This window comes from Hibiscus syriacus, unplaced genomic scaffold (assembly GCF_006381635.1).
Source record: "Hibiscus syriacus cultivar Baekdansim isolate YM2019G1 unplaced genomic scaffold, ASM638163v2 tig00110429_pilon, whole genome shotgun sequence".
NCBI lineage: Eukaryota > Viridiplantae > Streptophyta > Magnoliopsida > Malvales > Malvaceae > Hibiscus > Hibiscus syriacus.
The window spans coordinates 2,090,799-2,109,302 of NW_024062733.1; the positions used below are offsets into that span (position 1 = coordinate 2,090,799).

General features: G+C 35.0%; 1 protein-coding gene across 1 annotated transcript; it reads left to right on the plus strand.

The window, feature by feature from the left end:
* Window positions 1–15,416: 15,416 nt before the first annotated feature.
* Window positions 15,417–17,711, plus strand: LOC120124763 (ubiquitin-conjugating enzyme E2 variant 1A-like). Its single transcript, XM_039143346.1, has 4 exons — window positions 15,417–15,426; window positions 15,640–15,726; window positions 16,936–17,101; window positions 17,618–17,711. Exons 1-4 carry the CDS (start codon window positions 15,417–15,419, stop codon window positions 17,709–17,711), a joined length of 357 nt encoding a protein of 118 aa, XP_038999277.1.
* Window positions 17,712–18,504: the final 793 nt, after the last annotated feature.

Here is an 18,504-nt window from a genome sequence, read left to right on the forward strand (position 1 = left end):
GTATAACTCTTTGACCATCATCGATTGTACGACCTTTGGATTCCTTGCGAACTTTTCCCATTTGTGTTTCTTAACAATAGCCATAACCCCAGGCCCGAATGACTCCCCGTCCTTGCTAGAAAACCCAAAACCATCATCCAGGTAAACTTGTCATCGTTGCAATGCTTGAAATCTCTTCACAGCCTCTGTATTTTCAAAACGGTAGACATTTTTGGCCTCGATAGAGGAAGATTATGCACTAGAGTTGGGTTTGGAGCGAACCATGTTATTACAGTCGTAGGAGTTAAATGAAAAATCAAGAAAGTTTGAAGCTTTGTTGTCGTGGCTATGGTTTTTCAGGGAAGAAAAGAAGGGAAAAGAAAAGTGAAAAAGAAGAAAATAACAAGTGAAAGAGAAGAGAGGAAGATGAAACAACAAAGAGAGAAATATTAAAGCCGAGCGGTTTTTGAGAAAAATGTCGGTAAGTGGGGTGGTTTTTTAGGGTTAATAAATGAAAAATAAAATAGGGTAGGGTAATAAATGAGGGGTTTTGATAAAATAAAATAAAAGATTTTTTTCTCAAGTTTACCACCTAAACCCAATAGTTTAGGGTTTTCCCTCCTCCAATGCATGAGACCTCTCACTAGGCTGCCACTTGTCAAGAGAAAACTAAGGGACAAAGTTAGAGAATAAAATAAAGCTAATAATTGTAAATAAAACAAGTGCAAATTAAAGAAATTTAATTTATTTCTGTATAGAAAGTAAAAATATTTTGTAGAGGCAAAATTTTTCAAAACATAGGAGTAAACTCTCAGGAATCATGTAGAAGATGCCCCATTGTAGGCCTTCATCTGTAACACCCCCAACCCGTACCCAGCTCAGATACGAATCCGAGGTGTCACATTGACTATTCAAAATGTTTAAAAATCATAGAAAATTTAAAATTTCATTAACAAAAAGTTAATAATTTACATAAGTATGTTTAAAATATTACAAAATCGATCAGAGCATACGTACTTCACGACTTGTTTACATGCCAACATATCTATTACATAAAAAGACATATTGTGCAAAGTACTTCTAATCTGATCTTGGAGTGGATGTATGTTATTCTGCGGGTCCTAAGTCTGATCCTCTTGCTTCTCAGTATCATGTGAAAAACACTTACACGCTAAGTCATAGACTTAGTGAGGCATAAATACAATAATGCATTTCTTAATGTATGAGCATGCAATTCAATCATTTCATGTATCATCACAATTATCAGTTCACTATTTATTCATATCACATATAATCTATCCTTAACAAACAATAACATGATATCTCATAAGAAAGTAAACTCTTATATATATTTTATGTGCCCATGTATATTATAGATAACTGAAGGTATGCGAGTACTTTGATGTTGTGCACATATGCTGTCACCACAACTCGTATAAGGATCCACTGAGTGGCATGTGAAATTTGTCCCGAAAGACCTCATATATATGTCCCGAAGGACCTATGTAACCCTCTACTCTTGGCATGCCAACTATACGTATAGCTCTTATATCTCATAACATGGGCATTCTCATTATGCTCCATATATTCATATAATCATTACTTCACAACATATTCACATACTCGTGTCATTTCTCTTATAATCACATATGTCTCATCTCCTGCACATATCACATGTACATATAACCATTAATCTCATATCATATAGCATATATTATTTGATTATGTTCACATGGATCATATAGCATGTATCAAAACATATAAACATATATCACTTATGCATGTGTTTATAATGATCATAATATTCATGTTCATAACTATTGGACCATGAAAATTTACATATGAAATAGATTTATCACAAGTCTTATTTCCATTAGCTACATCTATACTATAATATGCACTCACCTTAGCCTCACTTGATTTCAATCACTTCTATGACTTAATTTCTTTTTCTTGATTGTTCCTAACTCCTTGATTGATTCGGAACTGGCTTATGCTCAATATCTACACAATAATATATTTTATATAAATATCAACATTTTAAGTATCATAGATCAATCCTTAATAATCCATGCTAAAAGAAAGTATTTATAAAATTTTCCACTTGAGTAGCATCGGTACGCCCTCAATGGTACCGATACTTCCCTAGCTGTAGTATTTATACATGCCTTATGTGATTCTTATTTTCAAAATGGTATTGATACATTCCTTATGGTATTGATACCATTGATATCGATTCTACCCCCTAGGGTATCGATACTCCTTAAATAACTTATCAATTTTGACCTTATGGTATCGATACTATTCAACCAGTATCAATACCCCTACTCCAAATTTTCTTCATTTACCCTTGAAGTATCAGTACTGGATGAAGAAGTACCGATATGCATAGCCCATAATTCACTTTTACAACCCAAAATTTCACCAATACCAATCTAAACCTTCCCTTTTAAGCTCCTATTATGCCATTAAACTCAACTAACATTACTCAAATCAACTTATATCCATATAAACCATCATTATCTTCAAAATCTCATTCTATGCCTTGAAATCAAGAATCCTACCAATTTTCCAACATGTTCTAATTCCAATTCTAACACTTCATACTTCTTAATTTAGTTGATTACAAGTCAATTCTAGTCTCAAAATCTAATTACTACCTTTCTCTCAATATTTCATTTAAAGACCCCTTATCTTTAATCATTTCTAATTCCTTTATCTTATACTTTTAAGACAACTTAAGCTTTCCTTAAGCTTACGTATCATCTAAGGATCATAAACCAAACTTAAATTCAACGAATAATCAACTCACAAGAAAACTCACATTTGCTTATGGTAAACCACGGCTGAAAGAAAAAGAAGAAGAGCTCTCTCGAGAAATCTTTCTCTTTTCTTTAAAATGTCCACGTGTATATATCCTCACCATATCATATTTTAATTAATTTCTTGATCAAATGACCATTTTGCACTTCCATTCATCATTCTTTGCTATTTAGTCCTACCCAGAATTTTCCATATAAGTCTCTGAACTATTTAATTTATCTACTTTAGTAACTAAATTATGAAGTTTTACAATTTGTCACTAACCCAGTGTTGAGGATGTTAAGAATCTTCCCACTGCATAAAGATATAGGGGTATTGATTCCTCATGTCCTCTTCACGCTCCCACGTTGCTTCCTCTACCTTGTGATTCCTCCATAATACTTTCACAATTGGAATAGTCTTGTTCCTTAAATGTTTCACCTCATAAGCCAATATTTGTACCGGTTCTTCCTTATAAGTCAGGTAACGCTGAATCTCTATCTCTTCAGGTGTCACAATATGGGAGGGATCAGACTTATATCTCCGAAGCATGGAAACATGGAAAACATTATGAATCTTTTCCATTTCCTGCGACAAAGCCAATTGGTATGCCATTGGTCCTACTCTCTTAATGATCTTATAAAGTCCAATAAACTGAGGACTATGTTTTTCTTTTCATCCAAACCTCAACACTTTCTTCCACGGAGACACTTTTAGGAATACTTTATCTCTAATCTGAAACTCAATTTCTTTTCTCTTGAGATCGACATACAATTTCTGTCTATCTGCTGCCACTTTCAGATTGTTCTGAATTACTTGAACTTTCTCTTCCACTTCCTTAATTAAATGAGGACAAAGGATCTTTCGATCCTTAAGCTCGTACCATTTCAAGGGCGTACGACATTTTCTCCTATACAAAGCCTCATAGGGAGCTATCTTTATACTTGACTGGTAGCTATTGTTGTAAGCAAATTTGGCAAGTGGCAAGTATTTTTCCACGATCCTTTGAACTCTATTACACAAGATCTCAACATAACCTCCAGAATTTGAATAGTCCGCTTAGACTGTCCATTGGTATGAGGATGAAATGTTGTGCTAAAATCCAATCGAGTTCCTAACGCTCCATGCAAAGTCTTCCAAAATCTTGATATGAATCTAGGATCCCGATCAGAAACAATTGAACCGGTACACCATGTAATCTAATAATTTCCCTTATGTATAATTCAACATACTTATCCATAGAGAAATCAATTCTTACTCGAATGAAATGAGCTGATTTAGTCAATCTATCCATGATTACCCAAATTGAATCTCTTTTGTTTGGTGTTAACGTCAATCTCGTCACAAAATCCATCATCACCTTCTCCCATTTCCATTGAGGAATAGACATTGGTTGTAATAGTTCAGACGGAACTTGATGCTCAACTTTGACTTGTTGGAAAGTCAAACATTTGGATACAAGTTCCGTAATATTCCTTTTCATTCCCGACCACCAATATCTACTCTTGAGATCCATATACATCTTGTTTCCACCTGGGCGTATCGTCAATGGACTACAATGAGCTTCAGTTAACAAATCATTCTTCAACTTAACATTATCCAGAATCACTAATTTCCCTCAGTAATACAGATTCCCATCAGATTTAATCTCATAATCATTTAGCTCCCCATTTTTTACTTGTTGTAACCTCTTCAAACACTTTTCATCTTTGATTTGTACTTCTTTAACTTGATCCAACCATGTTAGCTTAAGTTTTAATTCCGCACACCATCTCCATTCAAAGATAACCTGGCATCTAAAGCTCGTAAGGATGCAAACATCTTTCGACTTAAAGCATCCGCTACCACATTTGCTTTTCCAGGATAATAATTGATTACTACATCATAATCTTTTAGAAATTCCACCCATCTTCTTTAAGTAACAACTTTCACCATATAAGTAGTGATGACAAATCTTAAGAGTGAACACTATTACAACCAATTCCAGATCATGTGTTGGATAATTTTTCTCATGTGATTTCAATTGTCTAGGTGCATAAGCCACTTCCTTGCCTTCTTGCATCATCACACATCCCAAGCCATTATGAAACGCGTCACTATAAACCATGTAGTCTTACCTGATTCAGGTTGAACCAATACTGGAGCTTCTATCAAAATCTTCTTCAACGTTTCAAAACTTTCATGACACTTAGGAGTCCAAGCAAATGCCACATCTTTCCTCGTCAACCTAGTTAAAGGTAAAGCTATTATCGAAAAGTTCTTAACAAACCTTCGATAATAACCTGCAAGTCCTAGAAAACTTCGAACTTTAGACACATTCTTTGGAACATCCCACTCTATAGTAGCTTTTATCATCTGAGGATCAACTCAAATTACTTTCGCATAAATCACATGTCCAAGGAATGTCACTTCATTCAACCAGAACTCACATTTAGATAGTTTGGTATATAACTTCTTGTCTCATACAATCTGCAAAACTATCCTCAAGTGTGCACCATGTTCTTCATTCAACTTCGAATACACTAATATATCATCGATAAAAATAACTACGAACTAGTCCGGATAAGGTTGAAATATTCTATTCATTAGGTCCATGAAAGTAGTCGGTGTATTCGTAACCCCAAACAACATAACAATAAACTCATAGTGACCATATCTCGTTCTAAATGACGTCTTTACAATATCTTTCTATTGAATCTTCAACTGGTGATATCCAGATGGCAAATCGATCTTAGAGAAAACTGAAGCTCCTTTCAATTGATCAAACAAATCGTCAATTCTAGGGAGAGGATACTTATTCTTGATAGTCACCTTGTTGAGCTGCCTATAGTCAATGCAGAGACGCATCGACCCATCCTTCTTCTGAACGAACAACATTGGAGCTCCCTAAGGCGACACACTTGGTCTAATGAATCCTTTATCCAACAATTCTTGTAACTGAATCTTTAACTCCTGCAACTCCTTTGGAGCCATTCTATACGGTTTCATTGCAATGGACGCTGTTCCAAGCATTATCTCAATATGAAATTCCACCTCTCTATCTGAAGATAAACCAGGTAACTCTGCAGGAAAAACATTTGGAAACTCTCTGACTATGGGAATTTCTTCAATGCTTCTCTTCTTGGTTCTAATATCCAGCACATTAGCAATGAAACCCTAACATCCTTGTAGTAATAACTTCTTTGCTAACATCACTGATATTACATTTGCCAATGGATTCCATGTTTCACTTAACACTATAACTTCCAATCCTTATGAACTAATTAACATTACCATGTTCAATCTATAATCAACATTAGCATGATAATGATATAACCAGTCTATTCCCAGTATCACTTCGAATTCGTGAAAGGGTAATTCCATCATATTAGTAGGGAATTCAATTCCCTGAATTCGTATGGGACACCCTCGATACACTCTATTAACTCAAGCATTGTGCCCTAATGGATTTATCACTATCACATCACTACCAGTAGCTTCGAATTGAATTCTCAATTCTCTCACCAATTTACTACTAATATATGAGTATGTAGAACCCGGATCAATCTTTACTACAACAGATTTATCATACAATAGGAAAGTACCTGTTATTATCTTTGGATCATCCCTCTCTTCATTAGTCTTGATGTTGTACACTCATACAGTAGAGCACACTTCCTGTTGAGTAGAGGACTCAGGCTAACTTCTTCCTCTACTCTTCCCCTTTCTCTCTGAGAAATCAAAGCAGATCGCTCCGACTGTGCAGGCTCTTGATGGATAATCCCACATATAATGTCATGTTTCCCCACATTGAAAACAAGCTTTAGATTTTACTCTACATATACCGTTATAACTTCTTCCACAAATCTAACATTGTCTGACTTGACTCTGATGTGCTCTCCCATCACCAGAACTTACTGATTGAGTCTGTCTAGCTCTCATCTGATTTGAAATTCTAATAAAGGATGCCACTGACTCAGACCTTGCCTGAGATCAAAAACCAGAATCTTTATCCCTCTTGGGTGGTGCAGAACTTGATGAAGCCTCAATTTTTTTGGACGGTTGAGCTCTTTGCTCTCCAAACCATTTATTCTGAGCTCTTTCTAGAGCTTTAGAATGATTTACTACTTCTTGAAATGATGACAAATTCAACACGATCAACATTTCTTTCAACCTCGGGTGCAAGCCCTCCATAAACCATTCACACGCATTCTTCTCCGTCGGAATCAACTCAACCACAAAACAACTTAACTTATTGAACTCACACTTAAATTCATACACAGTGCGATTCAATTGTTCAGGTTCAATAATTCTTGCTTCATCTGCTTAATAAATTGATCTCCTATATACTTGTATTTGAACTCTTCTAAAAACAAAGACCAGGTCACTTGATCACTAGTCATCCTCAGGGTGACATTTGTCCACCAGATTCTCGCTTGCCCATGGAGCAAGGAGAACACTCCATCTTACTTTTCCACATCAGAATAGTGGAGTTCATCTAACATGATCTTCATATCATTGAGCCAAAGGTCATCGGCAACAGGACCTTCCTCGGTTTCACCCTTGAACATAGGAGCTCCTAATCCCTTTAACTCTTTTGCTACATTCATTCTCTGAGTAAAGGGAGTAGGAGGTTGGAAACGCATCAAGATAGCGTCCAACGTACTGAAGAAAACATTTTGGTCTTGTACAGGCACTCCAGAAAGTGCATGTTCTTCACCTTGCCTGGCCAGGGCAGGTGAATTACTACTCTCAGCTGGCTTATCATCTCCCGCTTCACTTCGGGAGCTATCATGTCCGGACATCTAATAAGATATAACCATATAGTTCTATTAGCAAAACAACATATTAACTACTCTATCATATCATAATTTCTCACTTTTATGTTGACATATACACATTTAAAGACACTCTAGACTTCGTTTATTCCTAGAATCGGCTAAACCATAGCTTTGATACCATTAAATGTAACACCCCCAACCCGTACCTAACCCAGATACGAATCCAATGTGTCACATTGACTATTCAAAATGTTTACATTTATAAAAATCATAGAAAATTTAAACTTTCATTAACATTAAGTTAATAATTTACATAAGTATGTTCAAAATATTACAAAATCGATCAGAGCATACGTACTTCACGACTTGTTCACATTCCAACATAACTATTACATAAAAAGACATACTATGCAAAGTACTTCTAATCTGATCTTGGAGTGGATATATGTTGTTCTGCGGGTCCTAAGCCTGATCATCTTGCTTCTCAGTACTTACTTGTAAAACACTTACATGCTAAGTCATAGACTTAGTGAGACATAAATAAAATAATATATTTCCTAATGTATGAACATGTAATTCAATCATTTCATGTATCATCACAATTATCAGTTCACTATTTATTCATATCACATATAATCTATCCTTAACAAACAATAACATGATATCTTAAAAGAAAATAAACTATTATATATATATATATATATATATATTATGTTCCCATGTATATTATAGAGAACTGAAGGTATGTGAGTACTTTGAGGTTGTGCACATATGATGTCAGTACAGCTCGTATAAGGATCCACTTAGTGACATGTGAAATTTGTCCCGAATGACCTATGTATATGTCCCGAAGGACCTATATAACCCTCGACTCTTGGCATGCCAACTATACCTATATCTCTCATATTTCATAACATGGGCATTATCATTATGCTCTATATATTCATATAATCATTACTTCACCACATATTCACATACTCGTATCATTTCTCTTATAATCACATATGTCTCATCTCCTGTCACATATCATATGTACATATAACCATCAATCTCATAACATATAACATATGTTATTTGATTATGTTCACGTGGATCATATAACATGTATCAAACATATAAACATATATCACTTATGCATGTTTTTATAATGATCATAATATGCATGTTCATAACTATTAGACCATGAAAATTAGCATAGGAAATAGACTAATCACAAGTCTTATTTTCATTAACTACATCTATACTATAACATGCACTCACATTAGCCTCACTTGATTCCAATCACTTCTATGACTTAATTTCTCTTTCTTGATCGTTCATAACTCCTTGATTGATCCAGAACTGGCTTATGCTCAATATCTACACAATCATACATTTTATATACATATCAGCATTCTAAGTATCATAGATTAATCCTTAATAATCCATGCTAAAAGAAAGTCATTATAAAATTTTTAACTTGAGTAGTATCGGTACCCCCTCAATGGTATCGATATTTCCCTCGCTGTGGTATCAATACCAAGCCTGGGTATCGAAACCCATTTTCGATTATATGATTCTTATTTTCAAAATGGTATCCATACATGCCTTATGGTATCGATACCACTGGTATTGATACTACCCTAGGGTATCGATACTCCATGAATAACTAATCAATTTTGAACTTATGGTATCGATACTGTTCAACCAGTATCGATACCCCTACTCCAAATTTCCTTCATTTACCCTTGAAGTATCGGTACTGGGTGAAGAAATACCGATACTCATAGCCCAGAATTCACTTTTACAGCCCAAAATATCTCCAATACCAATCTAAACCTTCCCTTTCAAACTACTATTATGCCATTAAACTCAACTACCTTTACTCAAATCAACTTATATCCATATAAACCATCATTATCTTCAAAATTTCATCTTGTCTTGAAATCAAGAATCCTACCAATTTTCCAACATGTTCTAATTCTAATTCTAACACTTCATACTTCTTAATTTAGTTGATGACAAGTCAATTCTAGTATCAAAATCTAATTACTAACTTTCTCCTAAGATTTCATTTAGAGACCCCTTATCTTTAATCCTTTCTAACTCCTTTATCTTATAGTTTTAAGATAACTTAAGCTTTCCTTAAGCTTAAGTATCATCTAATGATCATAAATCAAACTTAAAATCAATGAATAATCAACTCACAAGAAAACTCACCTTTGCTTATGGTAAACCACGGCTGAAAGAAGAAGAAAAAGAAGAGCTCTTTGGAGAGATCTTTCTCTTTTTTTTTTTCAAATCTCCACGTGTATAAATCCTCACCATATCATATTTTAATTCATTTCTTGATCAAATGACCATTTTGCTCTTCCATTCATCATTCTATGATATTTAGTCCCACACAAAATTTTCCATATAAGTCCCTAAACTATTAGATTTATCTACTTTAGTTACTAAATTCTAAAGTTTTACAATTTGGTCACTAACCCGGTGTTGAGGATGTAACATCATCCTTTAGTCATTCACTTTAAATGTTGTCTCATCACTGAAGTTCTTGATTTCTATTACGTTGTGGCTATGTAATTGATGTACTAGGAAGGGCCTGGACCATCTTGACTTCGGCTTGCCTGGAAACAACTTCAATTTGGAGTTGTAGAAGAGCACTTAATGTCCAGGAAAAATTTGTCGTGGCAAAATTTTTCTGTCATATCACTTGTTTGTTTTTCCTTTGTAAAGAAAGGTATTCTCATAAGCCTGAGCTCTAAACTCCTTTATCTCATTAAGTTTCAGGAACCTAATTTCCCCAGCAAGTTGTGCATCTATGTTAAGTTTATTGATGGCCCAAAATGCCTTGTATTCTAGTTCCACGGCAAGTGACATGCATTGCTATAAACCAACTTGAATGGAGGCACCCCTAGTGGCATCTTGAAAGCTGTGCGATAAACCCATAATGCCTCATCTAGCTTCGGTAACCAATCTTTTCTCATTGGATTGACCACCTTTCTCGAGTATTTGCTTGATCTCGTGGTTGGAGACTTCAACTTGCCCATTGGTCTGTGGGTGGTATATCTTGGCAATTTTGTGGCACACCCCATATCTTTTCAAAGCCTTGGTAACTAATTTTTTGTCAAAGTGGGTGCCCTCATCACTGATAATTGCTCTTGAAACTCTAAAACACATGAAAATATTTTTGTGCAAGAATTTTAGCACTATCTTGGGGTCATTTCTAGATGTTTCCATAGCCTCGACCCATTTGGACACGTTATCCATAGCCAAAAGTATGTACAGATCGGCAAAGGATGATGGGAATGGTCTCATAAAATTGATCCCCTATAAATCGAAGAGATCAACTTCCAAAATATTTTGCCATTACATCTCATTTCTCTTTGATATATTCCTGGTAAGTTGGCAATGATCACATAACTTATAGAAGTCATGTGCATCTTTAAACAATGTGGGCCAATAAAAGTCAGATTGTAGGACCTTTACAGTAGTCCTATCCCCACCAAAGTGCCCTCCACATAGGGATGTAGGGCAATGAAATAGGATCTCTTCATGTTCCTCTTCAGGGATGCAACTCCGGATTATTTGATCAGTACATTGCTTGAATAAGAACGGTTTGTCCCAATAGTAATGGCGCACAACATGTCTGATTTTTTTGCCTTGACAAGATAAATTTGGAGGCATAATACCGCTAATAAGAAAATTAACTATGTCAGCATACCATGGTGTTGCCGTGGCAAATAATATTTTATCGTCTGAGAATTCCTCCTAAATTTCTTTCATGTCATGGATTTTTTTTGTGTTCTTTAGCCTAGACAAGTGATCCGCTACTTGGTTCTCGGTACCATTCCCATCCTTCACCTTTAAATAAAATTCTTGTAAAAAGAGTATCCATATAATAAGCCTAGGCTTGGCATCTTTTTTATTCACTAAGTATTTAATGGTCGAGTGATTGGTATGCACAATGACCTTAATACCTATAAGGTATGCCCTAAACTTATAAAAATGAATACCACAAAAAGCAATTCTTTTTCAGTGGTGGTATAGTTAAGTTGTGTATCATTTAGGGTACGACTAGCAAAATAAATTATATGAAATATTTTACTTTTTCTTTGCCTTAACATCGCCCCTATTGCGTAGTCACTCGCATGCATATCACCTCGAATGGGGCATCCCAGTCAGGTGGAATAACAATTGGTGTCGTGATAAGTTTTTCTTTCAGCTCTTTAAATGCGCTAAACCAGTCATCATTTAACATGAACGACTGGTATTGTCACTACAACAAAACTGATATGTAGTGGCGTTTTTAGCGGCGTTTGGAGAGAAAACGCAACAAAAGTTAAACATATAGCAGCGTTTACAATCGTAGCGCCACAAATTGATACTTTAGCGGCGTTTTTTGTAAAAATGCTGCAATAGAGTTGACATATAGCGGCGTTTTTACAACAAACGCCGCAATAGAGTGGTAAATTAGCGGCGTTTATACCACAAACGCCGCAATATATTAATATATAGTGGCGTTTTAGCCAAAACGCCACAATAAATCGGTAAATTAGCGGCGTTTATGGTATAAACACCACAATAGATTACACATATAGTGGCATTTATTCTTAAAACGCCGCAATATTTATAATAAATAGTGGCGTTTTTAGACAAACGCCGCAATAGTGTTAATCAATAGTGGCGTTTTTACAAAAACGCCGTAATAGTTTTAATCAATAGTGGCATTTTTTTAACAAACGCCACAATAATGTAATCAATAGTGGCATTTTTTTGTATAAACGCCGCAAAATATTAAATATATAGTCCTCTTTTTTTCCTACCCGAACCCTAAAATCATTTAAACTCTTATTCCATCAAAGCTTCTTCTCTAGAACAACAATAGCTCTCAAACGATTCCTACGACGTCGTCGTTTGTATGTCCCGGCGACCAAATCAGGCCTCTCATCGACGAACTATAAAACAACTGCACGGTTTGATCCCTCTTATCTTTAATGATCTTTTTCATTTTTTTAGTCTTCTGAAAATGGGGAAAACCCAAAAAGCTAACGTATTTGAGAAAAAAAGAGCAGGTGTTGCCTTGAGTAAGAGAAATTATCGTCGACGGAATTTCTAAGTGGCGTTTGTATTATCTGAAAATGGGGAAAACCCAAAAAGCTAACGTAAAATCAACTAATGTTTCTCCATATATTGTTTATACATATATCAGTCAATTTAGTTGATGTACAGTAGAAATGAAATATGTAAAATATACTAATATTATCTAAATAAAAGGTAATTAGCGGCGTTTGTATCTAGAAACGCCGTTATAGATCTAACATTTTGTAGCGTTTGTATCCAAAAACGCCGCTATAAACTCTACTTTAGTGGCGTTTTGAATGCAAACGACTCTAAAGACACGTACTTTAGTAGCATTTTTATATAAACGCCGCTATAAACTAGTACTTTAGTGGCGTTTTTATACAAACGCCGCTATAGACTCTTACTTTAGTGGCATTTTGAATGCAAACGCCGCTATAGACTCGTACTTTAGTGGCGTTTTGAATACAAACGCTGCTAATGACTCGTACTTTAGTGGCGTTTTTATACAAACGCCGCTATATACTCGTACTTTAGTGGCGTTTTTAATGCAAACGTCGCTATAGACTCGTACTTTAGTGGCGTTTTGAATACAAACGCTGCTAATGACTCGTACTTTAGTGGCGTTTGTATTTACAAACGCCACAATTTTACAGTTTCTAAGTGGTCTCCAAGTGGCAAATAAGAAATTGTGGTATTGAGGGCCGATGGGCGTTTGCCATCATTAGGCACGGCTCTAATTTCCATAAAACCGTATCCTTTTTCTCCATCCTAACTTTTCTCCCGCCCCACCCTCAACCCAGGCCGGGAACTTCTTTGAATTCAAAACACTAGTTACGGTTTCCCAATCCCACCTACATAAACAGATAAACTAACATTTGCTACCAAAACCTAATCTCAGGCTTTTCCAAACTAAAAAAACTATGCCATCTCCAATCCTGCCCATATCAAACCACCCTTCCTCCTCTGCACCACCACCCAAAACGGTGGTCAAAGCTAAGATCGATGCTGTCCCATCGACAACCCTCCGCAACTCCTCCCAATTCGAACCTGACAGGGCCATTACGCCTCTCCTACATAGAGTTTCCAGTTACAATTCAACAAGCGACCTTAACAATAACTCTAATGTTTCTTTTGCTAACAACCACCAGCAGAGATCTCGCCAAATTCCCAGCGATAGCTCCCTCGCTTTGCTATCCGATTAGTCTCCCCGCCAGTCTATTAGCCGAGAATTGGGCCTTGCTGCCGATACCTTTCTCCTTCTCGATTATGTGTGAAGCTTTTTCTGCTATCTCGGGTATGATTCTTTTCCTGTCCATTGTGATACTTTATATGCTTATTTGTTTTGTTAGTCATTTTGAAATTCTTGTTTTCGTATGTTAAAATTTCTCATAGATTGAGTGCCATGAACTTTTGTTTGAGGTGTTCTGATTCTTTCTATTTTGTAAAATGTTTAAGTACTATTTCTGGGATCCATATCAGCGTTTCATAACAACTTTTATTGATCGGATGGTGCCAAAATCTTTGTACTAGCGTAGAATGATAGAAACGGGAAAAGAAGGACCAGCATTGGTTTTAGTGGCTCCTTGCTATGTTTTTATTTATTAGAAAGTAGAACAGGTTTCCTTTACTGACTATCTGGGTTTGGAATGTGCTGCAATACCTGAAGCTGTAAGGGACGTATCTTTTTATGATATTGATTGATGACCATTTATGTAAAGCTCCCTACACACCAGCTCTTCATTTCTTCAAGAACTTGTATAGGTTCAAACACATATCCAGAATGAATATGGAGTACGATACTCCAAATATATGAAAAATGTACTTACAAAAATTGCCCATATTCGACACTAATGCTCAAGTCCAGGTTACATTGAAAATCTAATAATGATTATTGAGGAAGCTTTACTTCTATTATTGTCAAGACCCGTTCAAAGTTTTCAAGAAGAAATGTAGCACTTTCATCTCAAGGAGACCTAGAAGAATCTTTGTCCGCTAGGACAAAAGTGAAGTAAGATGGTTAAGCTGAAATTGAAGGTAAAATTTTCAGCATGATAGACAATGAATCAGTTGGCTGAGTAGTGAAGATGTAGGAACAGAGTTTCATGCATTGTAGTTCAAGAAAATTCTTGATGAATGCAAGAAGAATTATAAAAGAATTCTTTAATGGGATACAATTATTTAACAAACTCAATTTTAGGTTGGTCAAAAGAGAAGAGTAGAAGTATCAATTCTCATACACAAGGCTTGAACTTCAAGATCAGAGTGCCTTTATCATTTTATGTCGCACAAGGACTTAGGGGTTTTTTATTTTTTGAAATTACTGTCAGCTGAGATTCCCATATATTTGTTACTGTAAACTGATTGTTGTTATAGGCCATTCAAGCATTCTTAAGAATTGCATATAGAAGCCTTCATGATTTGATGATCGTGAAATTTAACATGTTCTTCTTTTATTATCAGCTAGACTCATGTTTACACATTATCTGCAGAATTATTTCTTAGCTTGTTTAGTTTTAAAGTTCTTATTAGGGCAAATTTGTCTATTAGGGCATGTAATGATCGCATAATAAAATTTGTTATCTTACCTTCTGTTGGTCTCACATCAAACTTCTTTAAAATGTGTTACCTTTGGTTTATCAATTTTATCGTCATCATCTTCTTTTTATATTCTTCTATTCTCGAATTTCAAATGTAATGTTTCTTGATCAACCATGTTTTTGTATATTAAATTTATTCTCAATGGGATTCTAAAGTGACTATATCTCCATATATTTTTTGGGTACAAAGTCTGTAAGTTGTATTTTGATAATGGTTCCAGGTGCAAACTTTAGCACTGCTCACTATATAATATTTTGGAATATTGTGTAAAATATTATGTTTGGTTATTACAACATAACCGCTTTACATGGTGTAAATCTTGATATTATAAGGATCGGTCCCTTATTCAAAAGCCTCATTGATTACTGTTTTAAATTTATGCTTCAAGTGTCCTATTTCTCATAGTTGGAATCTTCATGCATAAATTTTCCAGGGCACAATAAGTGCCATGGTGGAAGATGCTTCTCAAGGCATCTCATTCGTTGTAATAATATTGCTGAATATGGAGGTGATCCAACAGGTAGATGATCAGTAATGTTCCTTTTTTATTAATTTGAATCATTATATTTAATATTATATTCGTGGTTTCTCTTTTTAGGATTTATCTTATGGCAGCTTGCGCACTTATAAACCAGGCAATCAAAGAAGCTAGCTAAGGCATACTTCTTGGAGTGTGTCCAAGATAAAAGCTTATTTTGGTTTATCTGGAGGTAATTATTAAAATTTTATAATCGAGGAACTTTATTACCGCATGAAGTGGATATGGGCACTAAAACAATACAGTTAATTTTTTCTGTTTGTTATCATTAATCTGGTCCTGAAATTTTAAGTTAATTTGAATATAGCTTTCATAATAATAATATAAAAATAAAATAATAATAATAATATAATAATAATAATAATAATAATAATAATAATAATAATAATATAATAATAATAATAATACTAATAATAATAATAATAATAATAATAATAATAAATAATAATGATGATGGATGATGGAACGACTTTTTGGTTTCAAATTTACTCAAGGTAAAGCACATTGATTGTTTGTTTGTTTGTTTTTTTCTTTGATACACTGATTGTGTTATATAAATGTATATGTATGTATGTATTTATATATTTAGTCTTCTCACCTAATTCATGTAGCACTGATTCTTCTAAAAGGTAAATGGTCAAAGGTAGTAAGTGAGTCATTATAGAACGTGTTTGTTTGGGATGGATGGTTTTTAATAGCACTCGTTGTTTATAAGCTTTTGGCGATACCCAACTTCTTTTGAGTATTTATGACTTCCTTGAAACTATATGGGATTGGTTGAAGATGAGGTGGCCTAAGTCAGGATAGAGGCAGTGATGTTGATCTTATTTTGCTTATGACTTCTCAAGGAATTTGATGAGATCAAACGGTATTGTGATGTGGGATTCATATGCATCTGTTTACAGAGTGCTAGCCGTCTTAAATGAACATTTGAAAACAAATGTTTGCGGTTTAACTTGTATTCTATCGGGATTACTTCAGTTATTTCTGGTATCTTGTTGACTGTTTTGGATTCTTTGACATACCATCCAACCATTTCTTTTAGTCTTGGATTTTACTTTTTGCTATTGAAGAAACTTTTGTTTTAAATATTTTCTAGAACTGAATTTTTAAGGACGGTCTTCATAAAATCTTCATACATGACTTTGTTACAATTATGATCTCGGGACTAAAATGTATGGCTTTGTGCAGTGCCCAGGAATTTCAGATTGCTGGAAGAGCTTGAGATGGGCGAAAAGGGAATTGGGGATGAAACTGTTAGCTATGGAATGGATGATACTGATGATATATACATGCAGTCATGGACTGGGACTATTATTGGCCCCTTAATGAGTCCCTCTCTCTCTTATTCTTTTCAGTAACGGTGTTTTGATTTCTGTGATTGTGCGAAGGGGGTTTGAAGAACTTTTGGGTTTATGTAATTATAAGATAGATCCTATAACATTAAATTGTAATACTTTTATTTCTTCGTTAGGTTGAACTTCAAAATCAAAAATATGATATATCATTGAGAGGGACAACGATTAAGAAATTGAACAAAGAAGTTACTGCATGCACTTGAAATTTTAATATTCTTATTTAAGTATAGGGATTTAAGTATGATTTCACTATTTCAGCATATTTGTCACTGTTGACCTATCATTGGCAATGATATTCTACTCTATATTAAGCTTGGTAAATGTTGATTTATGTTTTCGGATAACTTGTCTGGTTTGATAAGTTTCTTCCTTCAACATCTGCTCCAAGGCTCCAACCATGATTATTACTATTATGACTGTTTGATATTGTTCAGTTATAACTGGCTACAATCTCTAGTGATGTATTTGTGTCCTATTCACCAATGTTGAATAGTGCTTTTTGTTTCCAATTGCAGGTTAGTTAAAATGGCTATGGAGATCACTAAATTTCTGATGCTGCCCAATCAGGATACAAAAGTTCGGACTGAGGCAGAGACTAATTTGCGGTAGTTCCAAGAACAGAACATGCCTCTTTTCCTTCTTTCTTTGTCAGTTGAGCTTTCAATGATATTCTAGTGACCAATGTTGAACCATGTTACATTTTATTTTATAAATTTTGATTTATTTTTCTACATTTTGTGTCGTAATTAAATTTTAAGTTTATTGTTATTAGATAATGCTAGAATATTAAATTTACGTAATAAAATAGAAAATGATATATGCGAAATCAGATAACCATAGCAGCGTTTGTAAATAAAAGTCACCAGAAGTCAGGTTCTTTTGCGGCGTTTTGTGAAGAAAACGCCACTATATACATAGTTATTAGCGGCATTTTTTTACCACAAACGCCGCTAAATATCATAACATGTAGCGGCGTTTTCGATAAAAACGTCGCTAAATCTCAACGCTTATTGCGGCGCTTGTTTGAAAAACGCCGCTAAACAACAACACCTATTGCGACGTTTGTGGGAAAAACACTGCTAAACAACGATATCTATTGCGGCGTTTGTAAGCCAAACGCCGCTAAATAGCAATACCTACTACGGCGTTTGTGGGAAAAACGCCGCTAAACAACAACACCTATTGCGGCATTTTTAAGACAAACGTCGCTAAACAGCAACACCTATTGCGGCGTTTTTTCAACAAACGCCGCTATATATCGTCACCTATTGCGGCGTTTTTCGTTAACAAACACCGTGAACTTTAGCGACGCTATTTTCAGCGGCGCTTTTTGCGGCGTTTGTCATAACGCCGCATGTGTTTTTAGCGGCGCTTAAAAACGCTGCTATATGTAAAAAACGCC